Source organism: Hipposideros armiger, unplaced genomic scaffold (genome assembly GCF_001890085.2).
Source record: "Hipposideros armiger isolate ML-2016 unplaced genomic scaffold, ASM189008v1 scaffold_511, whole genome shotgun sequence".
In the NCBI taxonomy this organism is placed as follows: Eukaryota; Metazoa; Chordata; class Mammalia; order Chiroptera; family Hipposideridae; genus Hipposideros; species Hipposideros armiger.
This window is the reverse complement of record NW_017731861.1, coordinates 92053-112966: the sequence shown is the minus strand read 5'-3', so window position 1 is coordinate 112966 and position 20914 is coordinate 92053. Positions and strand designations below refer to the sequence as shown.

Sequence of the window (20914 nt, the reverse complement as noted above, 5' to 3'; positions counted from 1 at the left end):
GTTCTTCAGTCTAGTTGTGGAGGACATTGGTTGCTTCACTGGCCCAAGTTGGCACCATCATTACGCTCTTCCCGGATGAGGCCGATCAGTCGTCGCTGGCCTCTGGACAGCCGCTCACGGCGGCTTGAGGGCCGCTCACGCTGGCTGCTGGCTACATACGGTAGCCCATGGCAACTCACTGCAGTGTCACTGGCCCTCATATGTGGGATCCGAACCGGGGCCCTCTGGCATCCCAAGCAAGTTCTTAACCATCGCGCCACTCGGCCGGCCCACTTTTTCTTTTTTTTTTAAGGAGACCCTTGTATTGTCTCTCTTTCATTACTTGTTGGCTTTCCACATTGTACATAGTATCTCAGATTTAATGGCTTATAACTGTTATAACATTTGTTAACTGCTTGAGTCTGTGCTGCTGTCACCACTCTCCCCATTCTAGCTGGCTCTGAGGATAGGATGGAATGAAGAATCCTCTTCCTTTCATTGCCTTTTGTAATTAATATTTCCATTCTGGTTCTCAGGCTAAGGTTAATTTTTGTTGTTTCTTGAAGCACTTTAGATTCTAAGTTGGAATTTATTTGGATGTGAAGTTTTTGCTTCCCATCCTGAAGGCTACTGCCTGTGACCTGTTAAGCATTATTTCTGTGGAGACACAGAAGAATGCTAGCATTACTGGGTGCTTACTGGGTGCCAGCACTGTTTTCAGCTGTGTTATTTGATGTAATCCTCACAGTAACCCTGTGAGGTGGCAGTGATTATCACCCTTGTTCTGCAGATAGAAGCTCCGAGAGCTTAGGTCTCCTGCCTGAGACCATGCAGTCAGTGACAGTGCCTCCAGGCAACTTGGTTTTAGAGTTGCTGCTTTTTACCGCTAAAATACACAGTCTCTTTTGAACTAGGTTTTCCTATTTCTCCAAAGTGTGGAAGGCTGGCTAAAATATGTCAAGCTCCTTCAGCTATTTGGGTGGTATAATTTCAGAATAAAGGGTGGGCCCCAGTTTAGAAGCTAGTCATGAAGACAGTCTTAATTTCCAAGCCTTTGTTATGTCTGCCTGATAGAGGCAGCTGTGAAAGGAATAGGTCTGAATTTGGAAAATGCTTTGTAATTGCTGCCATCTCTGTCTACAGATTGGACTAATCCATGAGATCAGACCCATATACCTCCTTTCTGCTGCAGAGAATGAGGTTACCTCATTTCCATCTACTCCCCGAGCCTCAGGCCTGCCTTACCCTTGGTGGGTACACACGGAATGAGTGCATATGGACTTAGGACCTGCCAGTGGCGTTAAGGAATAGTGACAAGTGACTCATTTCTTAAATTAACAGTGAAGGTAGGCAGGCTGTCTAGTAGCTGGTGTGTATACAGCCTTGTAGCATTAGCAGTTATTTAGACAGATTTGAAATACTGTGCCTGTAACCACAGTGTTAGTTTGTCCCTCTCAGTCTTCTTTTTGCGGTACATGATATTGGGGGAGGGGAGGAAAAATGCTTTTGTGTCTTTGGCTGTCATTTCCTCTCTTTTAGGAGGCATCAAGCCACCCACAGGGAATCAGTGGTACAGAGGGGCTTGAAGGTAACAGCTGTTTTTTTAAAAAAGTAAAAGGTGACAAGGAACAGGCTAGATTTAAAGGCCTGGCCTTGGCAGTAGTCAGCTGAGAAAGAAGGAGACAAATTAGTCTTATTACCTGTTCAGTGATTGCCCTGGAGGTAAAAGAATTTTGGCTGTAAAAAATTACGGATGGTCCCTCCTCTGTGAAGCAAGGCTAGCTTCTTTGCTTCCTTAGGGTGTATGTAAAAGCAGTTTTCTTGGGATTGGACTCAACTTGCTTTTCTGTGTTCCCTCTTGCTTCTCACCCTCTGCTACATATCTACATTGAGTTTTTCCTGCCAGGGAGCGCCTCCTGTCTTTTGCTGGCCCCAGCTGTCATCTTTGCCTCCCATCCAGTCCCCCACCCCCACTTATGCAGGTTTACTACATTATGCTTTTTCCTGTACTCTGCCTGCCACCCTCCTGCAAGCCAGGGACCACTGTGTCCCTCTTTATCACTGCTGAACTGATTACACTGATGTTAGTACTTTCTCAAACCTATTTGACATCTGAGCCCAGTTATGTGTTACAGTGCATGGAGATGATGGTAGGGAAGGGACGGGAGGTTGTTTTTCTGAAATTTACGCTTTTTCTAAAATACTGGATGACCTTTGACTCAGAGATCAAATGGATGTTTCTGCTGGCCTCTCAACTTTAGGCAGATGTGAGGGCACATACTTGTTTGAACGCCCTTGGTAATGAAAGGCAGGGCAGTGAGTCAGGCTCTGAGCTGCCTGCCTCCTCCTCCTCCTGCTGCTGCTGTTGCTGCTGGCTGGTTCTCTTCTCCTGAGTTGGAGCTAATTTTGGATGGATAATGAGGTAGATGGTTGCTAATACTTTCTCTTGCTAATTGTGATTTTACAGCACAGGCATACCTTGTTTTAGTGCGCTTCACAGATAGAAGGCAAGACCCAACACAAGCAAAAAGATAACGATTGGCTTTATTGTGATCCTTTGTTGCAGTGGTCTGGAACCGAGGGGGTTTTTTTGTTTTGTTTTATTTTGTGTGTTTTTTCTTTCCTTTTCCCTACTGCTTAGGAGAAGAAACATCTATTTTCATGTTTTTGATGATTGTTCAGCTATCAAGGAATCCTCTACTTGGTTTGGCTTATTGGAAAGAGCTGTAGACTAAGAGCTGAAGAAGACCTGTGTTCTTATCCCAGTTCCACTCAGGGTTAGCTGCCTAAGTAGTCTTGGGCAAGTCATGAACCTGTCTCTACACCTGACCTATGAACCTGTGAAATTATGTGACGGAATGAGATGTGATGTGTGCGGAAACACTTTGTATAATGTTAGGTTTAAGGAAACTTCAGGTGCCGTCCTCTATTAATTTGGCCACTGACCACAAAACCAGAGAAATGCATCTAATGTCTTTTAAACTCCTCCTTCCTTGGAAACGAGCTTTCTCCCGAGCAGGGCATTGGACTTGTCAGAACTNAAAACAAAAAGATATTTACATTACGATTCATAACAGTAGCAAAATTACAGTTATAGAGTAGCAACGAAAATAATTTTATGGTTGGGGGTCATCACAACACGAGGAACTGTATTAAGGGGTCGTGGCATTAGGAAGGTTGAGAACCGCTGTCTTAGAGCAAGACAACCTCCCGTCTCCCCACGACTGACAAGGCTAGACTCAGATTTTATGCATAAGCTTTCTGTGTGCACATCAACCCTCTCCCACAGAAAAATTAGTTATTTCTTTTGTGTTTCTGTTTTCTTTCATACATCTGTTAAAAGTGGTCATTATCAGTAGTATTTTAATTATTTTCTGTCTCATGTCTTGCAAGGTTGTGGTCTCTTTAGGAGCAAAGTTTATTTTAATTGTCCCTGTGCACAGCCCTTAGTCAATAGGCCCTTAATAAATGATAAATTGAGATGAAAGCATGCTTTCAATTGATAAATTGAAAATTTATTGATAAATAATTGATAAATTGATAAATATTATAAATTGATATATAGGATAAAAGCCATTATGTAGTCATAGCGAATGACAGTTTTTAGCTACCATTTTGCTACATTCCCTTTTTTGGTTATGAACACAGACTCAGCTACTAGGAGAATCTTTATATATATAGTTTCAGAAATCTCTACAGTAATACCTTGGTTTGCGAGCATAATTCATTTTGGAAACAAGCTACTCATATTGCAAGACATTGCTCGTTTACCACCTTAAAATGTATTAGAAATGTTTGCTTGTCTTGTGAAACACTTGCAAACCAAGTTACTCGCAATCCAAGGTTTTACTGTATGTGGTTCCTGTTTATTTTCCTTCTTTTGAAAAAGCTGAAAATTAATTTCAGATTAAGTCGTTAGTTGTCAGAATGTGGTCTGTGGACCAACAACACCAGCATCATGTGCGGACTTGTTAAGAAGTGCACATTCGTAGGTCCCACTCACACCTATTGAATCAGAATCTCTGCAGATGGGGCCCAGCAGTCTGTGTTTTTAACCGATGATTCTGGTGCATGATTTCAGAGCCACTAGTCTAGGATTCTGCTATCTAAGAAAAGTTTTGCCTTTAATATAGAATAACAGAGTTTCCAGTATGGTTTCAATTATAAGCTGTTTGTATTTTGGAAATAATTAATCAGCTGGGAAGACTGGGACTGTATTACCCACCATCCTGGGATGTGAGTTGAAGATTGGGTTTCCCTATATGCGAAGTATTTGGCTCTGGTTTCTGGGAATGGTTGTTTAAAAGGAAGTGAGGGAAGAGGCGTCAGGACACCTCTTTCAGTTAAAATGTCTTCTAGATTATATCCAGACTATCACCTTGGACTACTTGTGTTCATTGTCATTCTTGTGAGATATTTGAGGATGAAAGAATGAGATGAATTGTATTTGCTGGATGAATGAGCTGAATTGTGTTATCTTGAACATTTAAATCCTGATTGGTGATATATTTTCAGGGACAAGAGAAGTGAGCTTGTTATCAAAAGTTATTAGCCTTTCTAGCATATTGTTTTCATTTTGCCTTTAATAAATCCTAACTGGAGGGTCAACTGGGCATACTTTTAAAATGCTCTGTAACTGTTCCATCACTGCCCCCACCCCACCCCAAAACAATTTTTTTTGTTTCTGGCTTCAGAGTTCCATTTGGGTGTAATTCTAGATTGGTCCATAGTTATTTTTGACAGTCTATTGAGACAAGAGAGCTTGTATGAGCATTTGCTTAAATATGTAAGGATTTCATTGTTTAAAACCAAACCTTTCATTAAGAACACTCTTTGAGATACAGCTGGTTTGTATGCATTTGTCTGTGTCCTTTGGATGAGGCAGCCTTAGTTTTTAATGGCTAGCAAAACTATTGGGTTGTCGGAAAAGTCGTGAAGTATTTTTTCTGTTTTTTGTTGCAAAAATGCGTCATGACTTTTCCGACAACCCGATAGCTTTCCCTTTGTGTGCTTAACAGCAGCTTGAGTACTATTTGTGGGGTTAGGAGGTGGGTTTTCTAAAGTTTCCTAAAAAAGACTAGCTTGACAGCAGTTTGTGGATAATGTCTTTTTCCCCTTGGACACATCCTTAGTTTTGAAAAATTAAGGTTATGGTCAGTTTGATGTCACAGTCAAGTGGGACCTGATCTATATTTAGCCTCACTTTCTTTGTGCAAGATTAAATGAAAATGCCTCTTTCCTCCCTGGTGTGATGCAGAAATGTTCAGTTTCAAGGCGTGTCGTTAACACTGAAACTTAAAAGTATAGATTCAGTGGCTGGGATTTTCTGACAAATAACGTATAAGCAGAGTTTCCAGTCCTCATTGAAGGATATAGGGTCATAGGCAAGTGTTGCCGAGCCCTGGAGCATGAAGAAATGTAAGAGGGGTCATTTCTGAGCTGATGGTTTCTTTGCTATTAAAAATTTCCACTTCCTTCTTTTTCTTAGATCAGGTGTCAATTTCTGTTTTCACAAGACCTTTTTTTAACCAGAATTTATTCCAATTTTTAAAATTAATTGCTGGAAACTTGACCTTATTTAATGTAACTTTCAATTTGAAACTTGTTGAAATTCTTTAGGTCACTGGTTTTCAATGCCTTTTACTTTGGAAAATTGAGAAAAAGCACAGTTAGACAACCCTTCTCCCCATCCATGTGTGAGTCTCTGAGCCCTGTCCCCCCCACCCCACTTTACCCCACACTGCTTTTGAGGTACCTCAGCAGAACACCCAGGGCTGGTTTAGACCATCCCTTAAATTACAGAGTAGCATGCTTGCATAAAAGGCCATTTTATATTATTACATTTATAGCTGTACAGGTTACAAAGTAATTTTACATACATTTTTCATGTGAACCTCTCCATGACCTTATGAAGGTAGGAATTATTATCCCCATTTTTCAGATGAGGAGACTGAGGTTGAAGAATCCAACCCAGATGTTGTAAACCATGGCTCATTTCTCTATAAGGTGAGCTCTCAGTTTAAGAGAGAGACCTTTCCTTATCTGTCCACTCACCCAACAGCAGTACAGTCGAGACTCAGGGTGTATATTCTGGGCCTGGGACACCCCGTATTATATGCAAAATTTTGTATGTGTTTTCTGGGATGAAAGAAGCCCAGGGCTTTTTATCATACTTACCCTCTTTTTTTTTTTTTGTCATGGACTTTTAGACCTATGGATCTAGGTAGATCATGCTTGTTGGCTGTCAATAGGAATTGACAACAGGACTGAATGAAAATCCTTGTTGAAGAACAGCCATAGCAGATGCATATCCCTTACCTGCCTTAAAGTAAGCTAACATTGGCATAGTGCTTTACAGTTTCCAGAACTCTTCCACATATATCACAGGACTCTCATAACTATACTCTGTAAAGTAGGCGGCATCATTCCCATTTGAAGAAACTGCTCAAAAAGAATTTAAGTTGTGGAGGTACTGATGTAAAAGCTAACTTTCCTTTTTAGACTGAAATTAAACCAATCTGACATGTTCCCAAATCCTGTAACTACCATCATACCTTACATTTTGTGAATTTACAGTTTGGCCTGTCTTAATATCCAGTATCTTCCCATATAGCATTGCTAAGCAGCTTGATTTGCTATTNCTGTAGAGGGCAGTGTCACTGGCCCTCATATGTGGGATCTGAACCAGGGCCCTCTGGCGTCCCAAGCCAGCTCTTAACCAACTGAGCCTCTTGGCCGGCCCAGTACTGAATAATATTTCATTGTCTAAAAGTCTGTGTAATTTTAAGCAAGTGTTCTTAATAGTCTATGTCTAGATAGGCTTACTAAATTCCACAAGTAGGATCTTAATTTTTATCATAGCAGGTTGAATGTAGGTTAAATGCACATTTTAGAGGTGTGAGAGGGGATGGGGTGGAGGTGGTGGGGTGAAATTGCTTATTGCTTTAATGACGATTTGCTGGCAGCCTCCTTTTTATTTTTTCTCTTGTTTAAATGTAAAACTTTCTTCATGTTACTACCCCTTTTGGGAATGCAAGTGAAATTCCTGGAATGAATTATAATTATATACATAGTTGAGAATTTGGGGAGAAATACAGATCTCCATGAACAGTGTATAATACCAAATATTCCTTGAACTCATTTGTTTAATATCACCATATAAATAATTTTGCCAGTGTCTTGGCTTAAAGTAGTGGGAAAGTTTGCAATTTCAACACATTGTTAATATGATCCATAGGTGAAGGAGTCAAATTTGTCTCCTTTCATAATTTTTTAAAAATTCAGAATAAGACTCAGTGTAGTTCTATTGAGTGTCTTCAAATTTTTTTTTTTTTAAAGATTTTATTGGGGAATCTGGGAAGAGGAACAGACAAGTTGCTATCCTTTTGTTCTTCAGTCTAGTTGTGGAGGACATTGCTTCACTGGCCCATGTTGGTATTATCATTGCGCTCTTCCCAGATGAGGCAGTCGCCGCCGGCCATTGGACAGCCGCTCACAGCAGCTCATGAAAGCGCACGCCAGCTGCCGGCCAGCCCCACTGTAGCCCATGCTATCGCCTCATGGTAGCCCAGCTCCAGGTTGAGCTGTTGTTCACCATCCTAGATGTAGAGGGCGCAGCGTCACTGGCCCTAATGTGGGATCTGAACTGGGGCCCTGCTGCTCAGAGCTGGTGTCCCAAGGCAACTCTTAACTAATGCACCACTCGGCCAGCCGCTCAATTTTTTAAATTGAGAGATCATTGGGGCCTAGAGGGGGAAAAGGAATTTCCCATTCCATGTCATTGTTGAAGTAGAGAATCTCTTGGTCACTTGCCTGTGTGTTGCTGTTCTTATTTTTCAAAAACCATGCCTGGTTAGTCTTTACAGAAATATTGAAAAGGACCAGAAAGGTAGGAAAAAGAACATAAATATAGCAGTACTTCATGAACTTTTATCACAGTCAAAAATAGGAGATACTATTCCTGTGGAGTTTTTCTCTCGAATCACTTTGTCTGTGTCACATTGGCTTTTTCCCCCCACCAGTACTCTACTATAGAGTGTGGGGTGAGAGTTGGGTTAGCCTTGGGGTGTAGGCTGAGATTCCATACATTTTCCTTTTTAAAAGTTGAGAAAATTCTTTTAGGATTAAGTATTAGCTTTTTCCCAAGATAATCTTTGGAACCGAATGGGTGCAGCTTTTATGAAGGGTAAGGAGTCTTTGTAAAGGCTAATAGCAACCTGTTCTACTGCAGTAAAATCTAATGCTGCTTTAGGAGCTTGTATCTGAGTCATTGATAGCAAGAACATGAGAAGACCCTTCTTTTAAATCCTCTGAAGCAGGATTATAAATTATTTACTGGACATTATTAAAAGTTTTGTCCAGATATTGGAAGGGAATTAATTTCTATTGTTGTGTATTTTATCCTAGTTAAAGTGCACTGCATTCAGTGGTGAATCATTTGGAAAGAAGTGTAATTATGTAGGAAGTTCCATCCTCGGTTCCTTTTTCATTCTCCCTGAGTGATCTCATTTCCCATGGCCTCAACTTCCACCTAAACTGGTAATTCTCTAGTGCATATTTCCAGCCTCCACCCCTCTCCTGAATACCAGATTCGCATTTCTCACCAGCACATCGTATTTTGTACGCACCTCCAAAGCCAGCTCTTAGACTGTCTGCCTGTATTGCATTTACAGTGTCACTCTCCACCCCATGATCAACATTTTAAGTTGATTCTCTCTCGTGAACATTTTTCACATCCATTGCCTTGTCACCATTCCTACAGCTCCTCTTAATTAGTTCAGACTCATTTTCCATTTGGATTACTGAAGGTGTTTCCTACCTCCTTTTTTACTTCTGATCCATCCTTCATAATGCCACCAGTCAGATCAGTCACACCACTTGTTCTGTAGCAAGAAACTCAAGCTGCTTAGCCTACAGATGCTTGTCATTCTCTCTAAATTACGAGGTCTTGAGACTGTGTAGACTATCTTATATTTCTGAGCAGCATGAGTACTTAACAGGTGCTTGGCATACAAAAGTAATAAAAAATGTTGAATTTTTTTCAGCTTTGTCTAGAACTACTCATTCCTGCCACTTCTCGACACTGTGCCTATAACTGTTTCCTCGCAGGGGTTCTCAACCTGTGGGTCGCGACCCCTTTGGGGGTTGAACGACCCTTTCACAGGGGTCGCCTAAGACCATCGGAAAACAAAAAGATNAACCGGGGCCCTCTGGCGTCCCAAGCCAGTTCTTAACCATCGCGCCACTCGGCCGGCCGGTAAAATAATTTTTATCACAGGATTTGTCACCCTCTTTGTGAGAAGAGTATCTGTCATTTGCCCTGAGTTTAGAACTTCAAAAATATGCATGTGTCGGGAGTGCAGAGGTATGCTGTTAAGTTCTCACTTAGACAAGGATCGAAAGTGCTATTAGTTTTCATTCCTTGGTGAGAAGAACATCTGAAGGGTGTGTGGTTTTAGCAGCCAGCTTGGAGATCTGCCAGTAAGAACTGGAGGTCCAGTTTACTAGGAAGGAGTGCTTAAAACAATAGGTTACAGTTAGTGATGCCAAATACTTTTTAAGCTTACAGGCCCGCAGAGAATTTCCACATAGTTGGTTAGATAATTGGAGGTGAATGTGTAGTGATAGAGGCTTGAACTGGTAACACTGAGGAGAAAGACGTAGAACATGCTGTGTGACAGTCATTCTAAGATAAACATGCTTTTTAATTAAATCACGTATATGGATATGACTTAGTTCCATTGGGTTGTCGGAAAAGCCGTGACGCAGTTTTGCAACGAAAAACAGAGAAAAAAATACATCATGACTTTTCCGACAACCCTATAATTGTCAATAGTAAACAAAGCGTTGTCACCAGTGAGGCAGTACATGTCGTGTTCTGAGTTCTAGCATGAGAACTGCCCCGGTGTGCGTCCTGCCTCTGCACGTCTGTAGAACGGCAATAACAGCCCTAAGGGGTAGGCTGTGTTCTTGTGTAGTGAATTAGATCATATACTTTGCATTACGCCAGACATATATAAATAATCAGTACAGATTAGCTGCTGTTATCATAATGAATTTGCTTTCAGAGACATTCACTTCTCTGTTGAGCATACTTTTTGGAATTTTTTTTTAAAGAACAGTTAGAAAATGTCCTACTGCCTGCCCTTTCCCCCACAGATGGTTTTCTCTTCTTTTTTTAAAGCTCTCTTTTTTTTAAAAAATATTTTTATTGGGGAATTGGGGGAAGGGGAACAGACAAGTTGCTGTCNAGGGCAGTGTCACTGGCCCTCATATGTGGGATCCGAACCGGGGCCCTCTGGCATCCCAAGCCAGTTCTTAACCATCGTGCCACTCGGCCAGCCCCTCGAAGGACATTTTTGACTTGGTCCCATTTTCCTGTATGTAGGTAGAAAATTAGACTAAGTCAGATCAGCATCCCTTCCCCTCAGAAGCCTTGCCCAGAAGCTGCAGTGTCAGGCTGAGTGACTTGCTTGGTTCTGTGTAGTGGGAATTGTGTTTAGGCTGTGCCTCAGCTACTTTTGAGTTGTGTGGTATAGGGATTTGTGTTTACAACTGGAATTCAACGTGTTTTTGGTGGTTCTAGGCATATTTGCAGGCATTCCTTTTACATTAGAGTGGTTGGTAGATTGAGAAACAGGCTTAAATCTAAGGCTGCTTTGAAGTGCAATTCAGAAGAAGGAAATAAAAAAACAAAACAAATCCACTAACAGATATATCTAGAACATAATCAAGGAGCTAATCACAGCATTTGAGAGGACATAAACTCCCCTAGTTCACAGAGAATGTGAGAATAAGGGCATTTGTGATTTCCACTTAATGATCAAGAATATGACTAAAACAGTAATAACTCTTTACTGCTTTTGAGGAATTGACTGATAACCAGTTTTCTCTGATGATTGAACCAGTAGTGAAGTGAACAAATCCAGCTTCCTTTATTTTTCTTCTATATCAGTTGGCATTGACTTTGACAGGTGGGCTGGTGGCAGTTTGTGAGATTAAGATGTGGCTCCTTGGATACCATTTTATCTGATAGTGAGCTCAGTTCTTCATGCAGAGGCTTGCTGTCTCCTCTGTGGAATTCTAAAACTTCCCCTGCATCTGAGAAGGACATCTTTTTGACTTCTTGGGAGCTCTGGTAGATAGTTCTTACAAGGAACCGACACTGATCTGAAGAGGTAGTTTAGAATGGCATTTTCAAAGCAGAACATTGAGTCTAAGGCTGTTAATTACTGTATTCCTTCTTCCCCAGATTCTGAATGTTTTATGGTTTGAAAGACTAGTATGAATTTGGAGGTCTTGACCTCTACTTGAGTAAGTATAGTACCTCCCTTAGGTTTCTGCAGTCCATGGGGCAGAGTTTATCTCCAATGGCAAATACTGCTATGGATATAAACAGAAAATGGTCCACTAAGCACCCTGCATTTTCAGCTAACCCAGCTGCACCCTTGGCATCTGGACTGTAGGAAAACTGTTCATTTAATTCATACCTTTCCTCGGGGATGTTTTCAGTCTGATGTTGGTAGATCCTGGCCCCATGCTCTGCTCACTGCGGAGGGGCTGGCTTGGTCCCAAGAGAAATTGCTCAGCCACTCAGAGTACCTGCCCTCTTTTAGCTGCTTGCCCTGTGCCATGGGACACTCCTGAATTGGTAGAAATGCAGAATGAACCGTAGGCGGAGAGAGTGTATGCTTGCACTGTGATTTCATTTTCTCTGGACCCCACTCCGGGTTCTTCAAATAAGCATGGAATTTGTTTTTGTTTTTGTCTTTTTTTACTTTCTTTCTGCCATTGCTACCTTATCTTATGGAAGTGTGACCTCAAGCAAATTTTGGGCAAGTGAAAGTAGGCATCAGCTTTAGCTCCTGGGCAATGCCTGGCGATGTTGTTGAGGCTTAGCCTTTACCATAGAGTTTAATTCATCATTATGCAGTTTTCATTCTTTTTGAGCTGGCCCCTAGGAGCCAGGCAACTAAACTATGTAGAGAGAGCCTGTGAGTACCACAGTTATTTTTAAGACTGACTTTTCAGGAGAATTTTCTAGTTGTATGGACTTCCAGGATTATGGAGGGCATAGTCCCTCCATTCACTGCAATAGTTGGGTTGGCATTACTGTTGGTTCCACTCCTGAGCTGACCCCCTTGGTAATCCTCACTCTGAAGTACAGACTGTCTTGTTCTCCTGTGCCTGAGGGTCTGCATTCAGGTGGAGGCTGCCTATCACGGACAGCTAGGTGGTTGGTTGGCCATAGGCCCAGGGAAAAACAGGATGTGGGGAAAGTCTAACCTGAATGCAGGATAGAATCCTGCAGGTGAGAAAAGTTTGCTCTCCTTTCAGTTGACATTTGAACTCCCAAAGAGAACGTGTCAGTAGGTCAGTTAATACTTCTTGTTGAGGCCCACAAAAGCCAGTGTGTCTCCAACAAAATGTTCATCCAAAAGAGAATTCCTGACTTGGCGTATAAACCTACTGCCACCTCTGGTTATCTCTCATCACTTGTCTGAGTTTGAAAAGGTAACGATTCGTGCTCTAAGGAAGGAGACTCTCCCCCTGAGACCTGAGGCTTGCTCGTTTCTACCAGCTGGGCCCATTGCTAAACCGCTTCCTAGTGGGCTTGCTTCTGCCTGGCCAGCACCTGGGCTGCCCCAGCTTATAATTAGCCTGCCTTTGCTTCATAAGCTTCCCAGGGTGGTTCTTCTTCTGAAAGCTTGTATGAAATGCTATTTACTGTCTCTTTATAGTTTAAAAATGAATCCTTTTTGTTCTTTGCAACTCATTTGCTTTTTTCTTTTATTTTCTTTAAATTATTATTAACACCTGTTGATTCTTTTTTTTTTTCTGATTGGCCTGTCACTGCATTCCTGCTCCCCCCTCCCTCTAGCTGGGTTTGTCAAGTCGCCCATGTCAGAAACTAAGCTCACTGGGGACGCCTTTGAGCTGTACTGTGACGTGGTCGGGAGCCCCACGCCAGAGATCCAGTGGTGGTACGCAGAAGTCAACCGAGCAGAGTCTTTCAGACAGCTGTGGGACGGTGCTCGGAAGCGCCGTGTCACCGTAAACACCGCCTACGGGGCAAACGGCGTGAGTGTGCTGAGAATAACCCGGCTCACCTTGGAGGACTCTGGGACTTACGAGTGCAGGGCCAGCAACGACCCCAAGAGGAATGACTTGAGGCAGAACCCCTCCATAACATGGATCCGAGCCCAGGCCACCATAAGCGTCCTTCAGAGTGAGTCCAGCACCCTGCAGTATAGTACTGTAGTCATTAGAGGTGGTCCGATGGCCCTTCCCTCCTGCTTCCTTTCCCCTTCCCCGGTTCTGACCACTCACCCCACCCCTTGTCTTGTTTTTTCAAACCCACGACCCTACTGGCTGTAGTGTATGAAAACATCTGTGGCAACTTTTTTTTTCCTTCTTTGCCGTCCTCTCTACCTCCCTTATTCCTCACCCCTTCTCTGTGTCTTTCTCCTCAGGAACAAAGAACTTGGGGAAATGCGTGACTGTCCAAAATCATCTGCATTGGGAAGAGGTGGGGAGGGAATACAGGGGAGGCTAAAAACACACACACACACACACAAAAAAAAACCACTCAAAACTCCCCAAACCAGGCAGTCAAACCAGGATAGTGTTGAATTGTTTCTTTCCCTCCCCCTTAATTTTGTAGTAGGTTTCCTGCTATCTTTTTGCTGATATATTATTCTCTGGTGCCTTTCTATTTTTGTTTCTCTCCCCAGTCTAACTACTTTTTATTTCTTCTGTTCATCTGTTTGAAGCTCTCTGAGTAGCTGCCTTCACCTCTGTGGTTTTCAGTTTGTGTCTGCCCAGCCTCTCCCCTCCCTGTGACTTGGTGTCATCCTGTCTGTGATGGGGATGTCACCGTGGATGCGATGTGGTGGTGCGTGTTGGTTGTTGGGTGGCATGTAGCTTGTATATCTCCCTAGTTCTAGCTCGCTCTTTTCTAAAACAGTGGCATGTGCTTCTCTGATATCAGCCCTCCACTGCAGCAGGGCCCTCACTGGTCCTGCCATCCGGTCTCCTGTTCTCTGAAAAGCAGCAGCCTGACATTTCCTCCATGTCTTGCTATGGAGCCAGGGGCCCCTAAGCTGCAAAGTATGTGTTTAAAACCCCATCGTGCTATTTCGATGGGGTTACATCTAATCCCTTGTTCACAGTTTGACTCTGATGACTGATTGTTGGCACCGTGTTCCTGGTCCCAGAGGCTAGTTACCCCAGAAATAGTTCGGAAACCACATTAGCCTCTTCTTGTGTCTTGAAAAAAGAGGAAGCTATTGTAGATTCCAACCCTCTTCCTCTGAGTGGTGAGGGTGAGCTGAGCAGCTGGCTCAGAGCCCTGCCCTCATCTGTGTGGCAGATACAAGTAAGACACCAGCCAGTAGACACACAGGAGCTTTCGTTTCTGGGACGTGTCTTGCTGCTTGTATGGTGGGAAAGAGCACGGGAGGGAGAAGTCACCACAGAGCCTGTGCTCCTGGCCAGGAAGACTTCTAGCCCCATATCTGACCTGATTCTAATTGAGGGAACATTCTCTAGTTAATGGAAAGGTCAGCTATGATTTTCACCTTCTCTTCAAGGACTCAGAGACCTATAGCCAGTTTTGGCTTAAAGAACTCATTGATTTAGAGAGAGTAAGTAAAAATAGTAAATTAAAACACATTTAGGAGGAATTTGGAAAGATCACAGTAGGTAATATGATATGGGCTCTGAATCTATATACTTACATGGAAAATAGCAAATCAGTTACCTGTTCTTTATAGTAACTCAGAAGATGCCTATGAAGAAAAGAGGCCTTGAGGAGAGAGAGGCTGCTGCAGTTGGCACTGTTGAATCAGAGAACCTGCTTCTGGAAAGGGGAAAAGAAAACGCTGTCTGTGAGAATGGGGAACATTAACCCAGCAATTTTTCTTTTATTTAACAATATTTTTCCCTTGCACGCCTCCTTTTCCTGCCCCCTTGCTCCTTTCCTTATAAAAAGCAGAATTACCCAAGTGGCCACAAAGGTGTGCACAAGTTGGTAGGCACGGACTGGGCCGGGCATTTGATATTTACTCTAGGAGCCTGACTCAAGTAGATTCACAGTTAAAGATCATGCCTTGGGGGGTAGGAGAAGATAAGACTTTGGGGTACCTACCTACCTACCAGTCCCGAGAGTATACAACATTCCCCGGTTTACATGGGAATAAGCTTCCTAACTTAGAGGTGTCTGCATGTGGTTGATTGAAAACCTGGCTAGTTGGGTCTCTCCCCAGACTTCCCTATCAGTCAGTTAACCCCAGTTAAATTTGAGAGAGCCAGGTTTCTTTTCTTGTTTTAAACACACAGAATTGCATCCTAATTAGATTGTTTTATTATCTCAGCATCCCCAAGACATTCGCCTCCAGGGGGGACGTTGAAGTCTTCCAAGACTGACCTCCTGGCAGTGCTTTTCCCCAAAGCTCCTTGAGAAATGGAAGGCAGGAAGCAAAATGTGCCCGGTTTTTAGGATAGCTCTCTGGCCATAGTATCGTTCTTCTACATATGAATGATGGCTAGTATGAGGGTCTCCTACCCACTGCTTCTAAGTAGGAGTCTGTGGAAGGTAAATTTTGAGTTCCTAAATGTTCATCTCTTGGACTTTCATGGGCATTGCTCGGCCACAGAAATAAAAGCCCCACCTTTATCCTGGTGCAGAATGCAGAGGTGACCCCTTGGCTGAGGAGGTTCGTCTGGCACTGGTTTCCACATACAGCAGTCACAGGAGGGATGTTACCCCTTTCACTGCCCTCCCAGGGTGCAGAATCCTATTTAAACCTCTTGAAATTACCCACTTGTTCCCAGCTGACTCTCTCCTGGATCTTTAACACTTAAGGGCAAAAGCGCTTTCCTTTGTCTTCTAAGAATTCTTGGCAGAGAGTCTACCGGGTTGCTTTCATCAACTTCTTAATGTCCCTGAGCTGCGGTGGTCCTGTGCATCACCACAGGTAAGAGGAGCTTTACCTTGGCCTCCTTGTATGTAATCATCTGGAAGCTCTTGGCCTCATTCTCAGAGTTCGCCCTTTCTCAGTGCAGTCTGAGAGGAAGAACCAGAGGGAGAGTCCCACATAGGACAGAAAATGACATTGGGTAATAAAAATTCAGTAAAAACCTACAAGTGTGTTTGGGTTTTAATGTTGCCTTTATATTTTTTAATTTCTGTGGAGTACTGGTTCTCTTTCTCTCTGTTTTGCTTGGTTTTGATTTTCCTTGGAATTGTGATGCTTTCTGCTGATGATGTGTGTGCGCCTTCCATTGCAGGGATCGCAGCCGTTCTGCTCGACTTAAGGCCCAGGGACTTGGCTTCTGTCCAGTGTGTGTTGGGAACCTTGGGATACCACTGCGCTAATGTGCTCACGTGCATCTGCTTCTGTCTTAGTGGCTGCCACGCCTCCATTATCTGTATATAGAGACCCTGTTTGGCGTTACCGATAAGGACCAGTGAGTGCTGAGTGGAAGATAACCGCTGTGCTTCTGCCAGAATTGGAAAATAGTGAGAGCCATATTCATAGAGCAAACTTAAGGCTTTGCTTCCTCTATCACATGTCTCTCTGACAATGTAAGCTGTACAGTCAGCACTGTTACGTTGATGAGGACGTCCTTGGGCATTACGCTTTCCAACTGTCCATGGCTTCTCCATCCTGTCCCCTTGCTGTTCAGTGAACACAGCATAGTTCCAGGGGAGGGAGAGAATGAGAAAGTGCTGTCCCTAGGAGTTAGGGGTCAGCATCACACTGCATAATGTGGTGTCAGGGAGCTGCTACAGATTTGTAGACGAAGTAGCCAGGTGCAGGAAGTGGGAAGTCAGGGATTTCTGAGAAAGAATTGGAAAATGAATGAATAAATAAATAAATAAATAAATAAGCAAACAAATACCTCTAATTGTGGATGGGAAAGGATGGCTAATTTGGACTTCACCTGAAAATGTTTGACCAAAAGTGGAAAAATAACTAAGCTTGGGAAAGGATTAAAGATAAATAACAAAAGACACAGAAACATCTTGACTTTAATATAATGATGGAATTCAAAGTGCTTTAAGGATGAACCTTCCAGGGATGATACAGTATGCCTTAAAGATTTTCTGCCCATTGTGTTATAATAATTGAGTTAGGTTATTTTTGTAGATACTAAACCAGTGATCCCAGGTTATCTTAGCCCAGGATAGAACCAGAAGATAAAATATGTACCTTACCCTTGGGTGGAAGGTGTGGGGGGTGTTTTGGGGTTTGGGGCAGGGATAGAGAATTCAGTCGATATGTTTTCTAGGCCAAGCTCTGCCACTGATAATAATTGTGGCCTTGCAGAAGTCTTTTTACCTTTCTAGCTCTTAAAGAGTGGGATTCCGTCAACTCTAAAGGGCCTTTCAGCTCGAAAATTCTAGGAGCCCATGATACCAGCACATGTTGCATTCTAGTTCTACTTAATTATCTCAGAATGGAATGTGTTTTAAAGGGCAATTCTGAAAAAAATTTGTTTTGGGAATAAATATGGGCTGGAGAGAACTGATGGTTCCCTAAGAATTTTCCCTCAGCAAAATTTGGAAAATGCAATAGCTTTCCAACAGGAAATTTGCTTTTAGGATCTACACTGTCTTTTTCTGTATAATTAATGGCCATGGCTGGTTTGCCATAGGTTTATCAGATTTAAATGTGGGAAAACCCATACATATATTATCTGATTATTGCTATAATTGTTCCAAAGCCTAGTGACTCCATAGGGAGTTTATTAGTTATATAAATGATATTGTCTTTGTCTTCAGAATTGCAAAGTGAAGCCTGGTTTTCTATTTGAGGCCGAATTGGTTGGTGGTTCTTATATCGTAAAACGGTGGTATTCAAAAGCGTAAGTGGATTGTTGCCAGTACAAGCACCCCGTAATGTAATACTCCCATTCTTTTCACGTCTAGGCCAGCTGGTCTTCAGGCTGTTGTCTGCGCTAGTAGTCATTTGCTTATAATCATTGTTTTTCCTTTCTTGACTTTCTCCAAAGTGATAAAGTGAAATTCCTCATGTGGTCCTGTCTGCCCTCCCTCTTCTAGTCTCCCCATCCTTCCCCATCCCACTTTCAGGCCAGGGCTGCAGAGAATGGAATGCTATGGCTCCCTATCATTGTGCACTCTTATTACAGAGCCGAGGATTGTCACCAGTGAAGAGATCATTATTCACCCTCAAGAGAGTCCTCCTCTCCCCATCACCCTGCAGTGTAACCTCACCTCCAGCTTTCACGTGCTTGAATACAGCTACTGGACAAAGAATGGGGTAGAACTAACTGCCACTCGTAAGAATGTCAGCAACATGGAATACAGGTGAGAGAGGCTAGTAGATTCTGGGAAGATGGGAGGGAGTGTGGCTGAGTTTATTCGAGGTTCATAATCTATGATTATGCTGTGTGAGAGACATGAGATATATGTGGTCCTCCTCTGGAGAGCCTAATGCAGTATATCTGGGGTGAGGCCCAGGAGCCTTTAAACGATTCCCAAATGATTCTAATGAGCAGCCAGATTTGCAAGCTGTAGATGATATCCTCACTATGATAAAAGAGAAACTGAGGGCATAGCAAATGATTTGCTCAGGGTAACAATGCAAGTCAATAGAAAAGTCACAATTAGAATGCAGGCTTCTTGACTTAATCCAGTGGTTTGAGGAATCAGATTGAAATCTGCTTTAGGACGCTTAGAGTAAGATTACCCTAAGTGATCTTTCCACTGGGTAGATTTCCTAGTGAATTACCTTTTAGGAATGTTTAATATAAACATAACCTGACCAGGACTAGTGGATCAGGGCTTTCAGTGATCTGGAATAAGGATGGTAGCCTGTAAATATCCTTTGATGAGAGAGGGATATTTGCTGGCCGAAGTTACCTGGCACCCAAAGATTTGATGCTTTTTTGGAATATCTAGTAACACATGGCACCTCACCTTTCAGAATAGTGTGTTCCTGGTTGAAAACTGATCTGGAAAAGGATCAGCTAATCCTGCTTGGCAGCATGGTGCAGTTCAAAGAAAGAGTACACTGGAGTGAGATTAGGAAAAACTGTACCTGGTAGCTGCAGGGACATTCAGCAGTGTTTTGCAGAATTGAGATCATTTCATGCCCCTGTTTAATTGATCCACATTAATTTGTGGATCCTCCTCCCTTTTTTGGGGGTGAGGAAACTAAGACTCAAATAACTTGATTGCTTTCAAGGCAAAAATCTGTATCTGATAAGTTTCAGAACCAAGGCTAGGATCCAGGTTTTCTGACTTTCTGGAATCTAGGTTATTGTTTTTTTATGCTGCACCTTACCATTTAGTGGCAAGTTAGTTAATCTGTCTCCACTGTAGTTTCTTCTGACGCAAAATTGGAAATATAGCCTTAGCTGTATCCTCATAGCTTGGAAAAGGTTACTCGAATAGGGAAGTTGGGTAGAATAAAAGGCATTTCTTAGTCTGTCCATCAGTTTTACAAGTTTTTTTTTTTTTTTTTTAATAATACCTCTTTCAAGGTACCAGACACCCAATCATGGTTCTCTTGGATCTTGTACTATGTCACCCACAAAGCTTTGAAGTATAACTTTGTAAAGTTTGAGCCTGACTTTATAAAATGCCTCTTTTTTGCTCAGCTTATTTAAAGCTCTCCAGGGGTGTTCTGCATTGTCAGAGTTTTTCGGGGAATCGGTGTTCTCCCACATTTTTTGGAATAACAACTGATGAGTCCCTTGGGCCACCTGATACGTCAGCCACAGAGCCAGTCCCAGACGCTGCTTCTGCTTAGCCTGTAGTGCACATTTTCTGTTTGCTTCAGTTACTTCCTAATAGCTAGTCGAAGGGAATGTTATAGGAAGATTTTGGCCCATAGGCATGGCCTCATCTTCCCAAGTCTTCTCTTTCTTCAGTTTCTGAAACATTTGCTAAGAGAAGCTGACTTGGGTCTGTTTTCCTATTGGGAGCATATTGATTTAAGAGGCACCTGTGTCAAATTCAGAAGGCTCTTGACAACTCCTCTGAGACTTACGCTGGGCAGTCCTGGGGATGGGCAGTGTCTCTCCTCACCCATAATCTCTTAACTGTGTTTTCTTTTTGAGAATGATCAGTAAGATGGATAAATGCATTGGGTTAGCCAGTGGTCATGGTTAGGAATTTTTCTCAGACATTTACTAGTGCAGTGGAGAGGTGACCATCACACCGCTCAAAACAAGCTATATAACATTTACCCTCTGATCTGGAGGCTGTTGTTACTCTGTTTTCTGTAATTACACACCAGCCTTTCTGCATATGTTTGGGGGTGTGTATAGGCCAGACGGTGCTCAGCTGGTGCGAAGCTGGTCTGCAGGGCAAGAAGCTTGTTTGGGATCACCATGCAGGATTTGGAGGAAGTGCTGTTCTGGCCATCACACGTCCTTCTTACAGCCCCTCTTGTCACTCTGCTTATGGTAGTCTGAATCTGTGCACAACTGTTCACTCTGAGTTTGTGTTCATTCGTTTGTTTATTCATCCCTCTACTGTATTCCAGGTCCCGGGACTGTGTGCCTCTCCACATAGAAATTGGTCTCTTGGGAAAATGGACATTCATCAAGCAGTCACATAAATATATAATTACATGATGTGATAAGTGCTGTGAAGAATTACAGTGTAGCATGAGAGAGAGAATGTCAGGGAGGGGATGCCACTTAGGTTGGGGGTGGGAGGAAAGTGATATGTAAGCCAAGACTGATGGAAAAGCTAAGAATGATGGGAAGAGCCTTCTATATAAAGGAACCTCTTGTGTCAAGGTTTTGAGGTAGGAACAAGGTTGGCACATTGAAAAACTGAAAAGAGACCAGCAGGGCTGGGAAGTGGCCGAGATGGGGCTAGAGAGACTGGCAGGGGCCAGATCACACAGTGCCCTGGAGGCTTAGCTGCGCCTGAAATCCTTAAAAGTTGAGCTGC

At 42.8% G+C, this 20914-nt stretch overlaps 1 protein-coding gene across 5 annotated transcripts in view; it reads left to right on the top strand.

Moving 5' to 3' along the window:
- The window catches only part of NPTN (neuroplastin), a 70661-nt gene that overhangs the window by 26019 nt on the left and 23728 nt on the right, over positions 1-20914 (top strand). For 3 of the 5 annotated variants that reach the window (XM_019667938.1, XM_019667937.1, XM_019667939.1), the window contains exons 2-3: positions 12860-13207; positions 18136-18313. In XM_019667938.1, coding sequence (XP_019523483.1) covers positions 12860-13207; positions 18136-18313 — 526 coding nt within the window. The remainder of the gene's footprint in view (positions 1-12859; positions 13208-18135; positions 18314-20914) is intronic. The other 2 variants (XM_019667940.1, XM_019667941.1) reach the window with 1 other exon arrangement.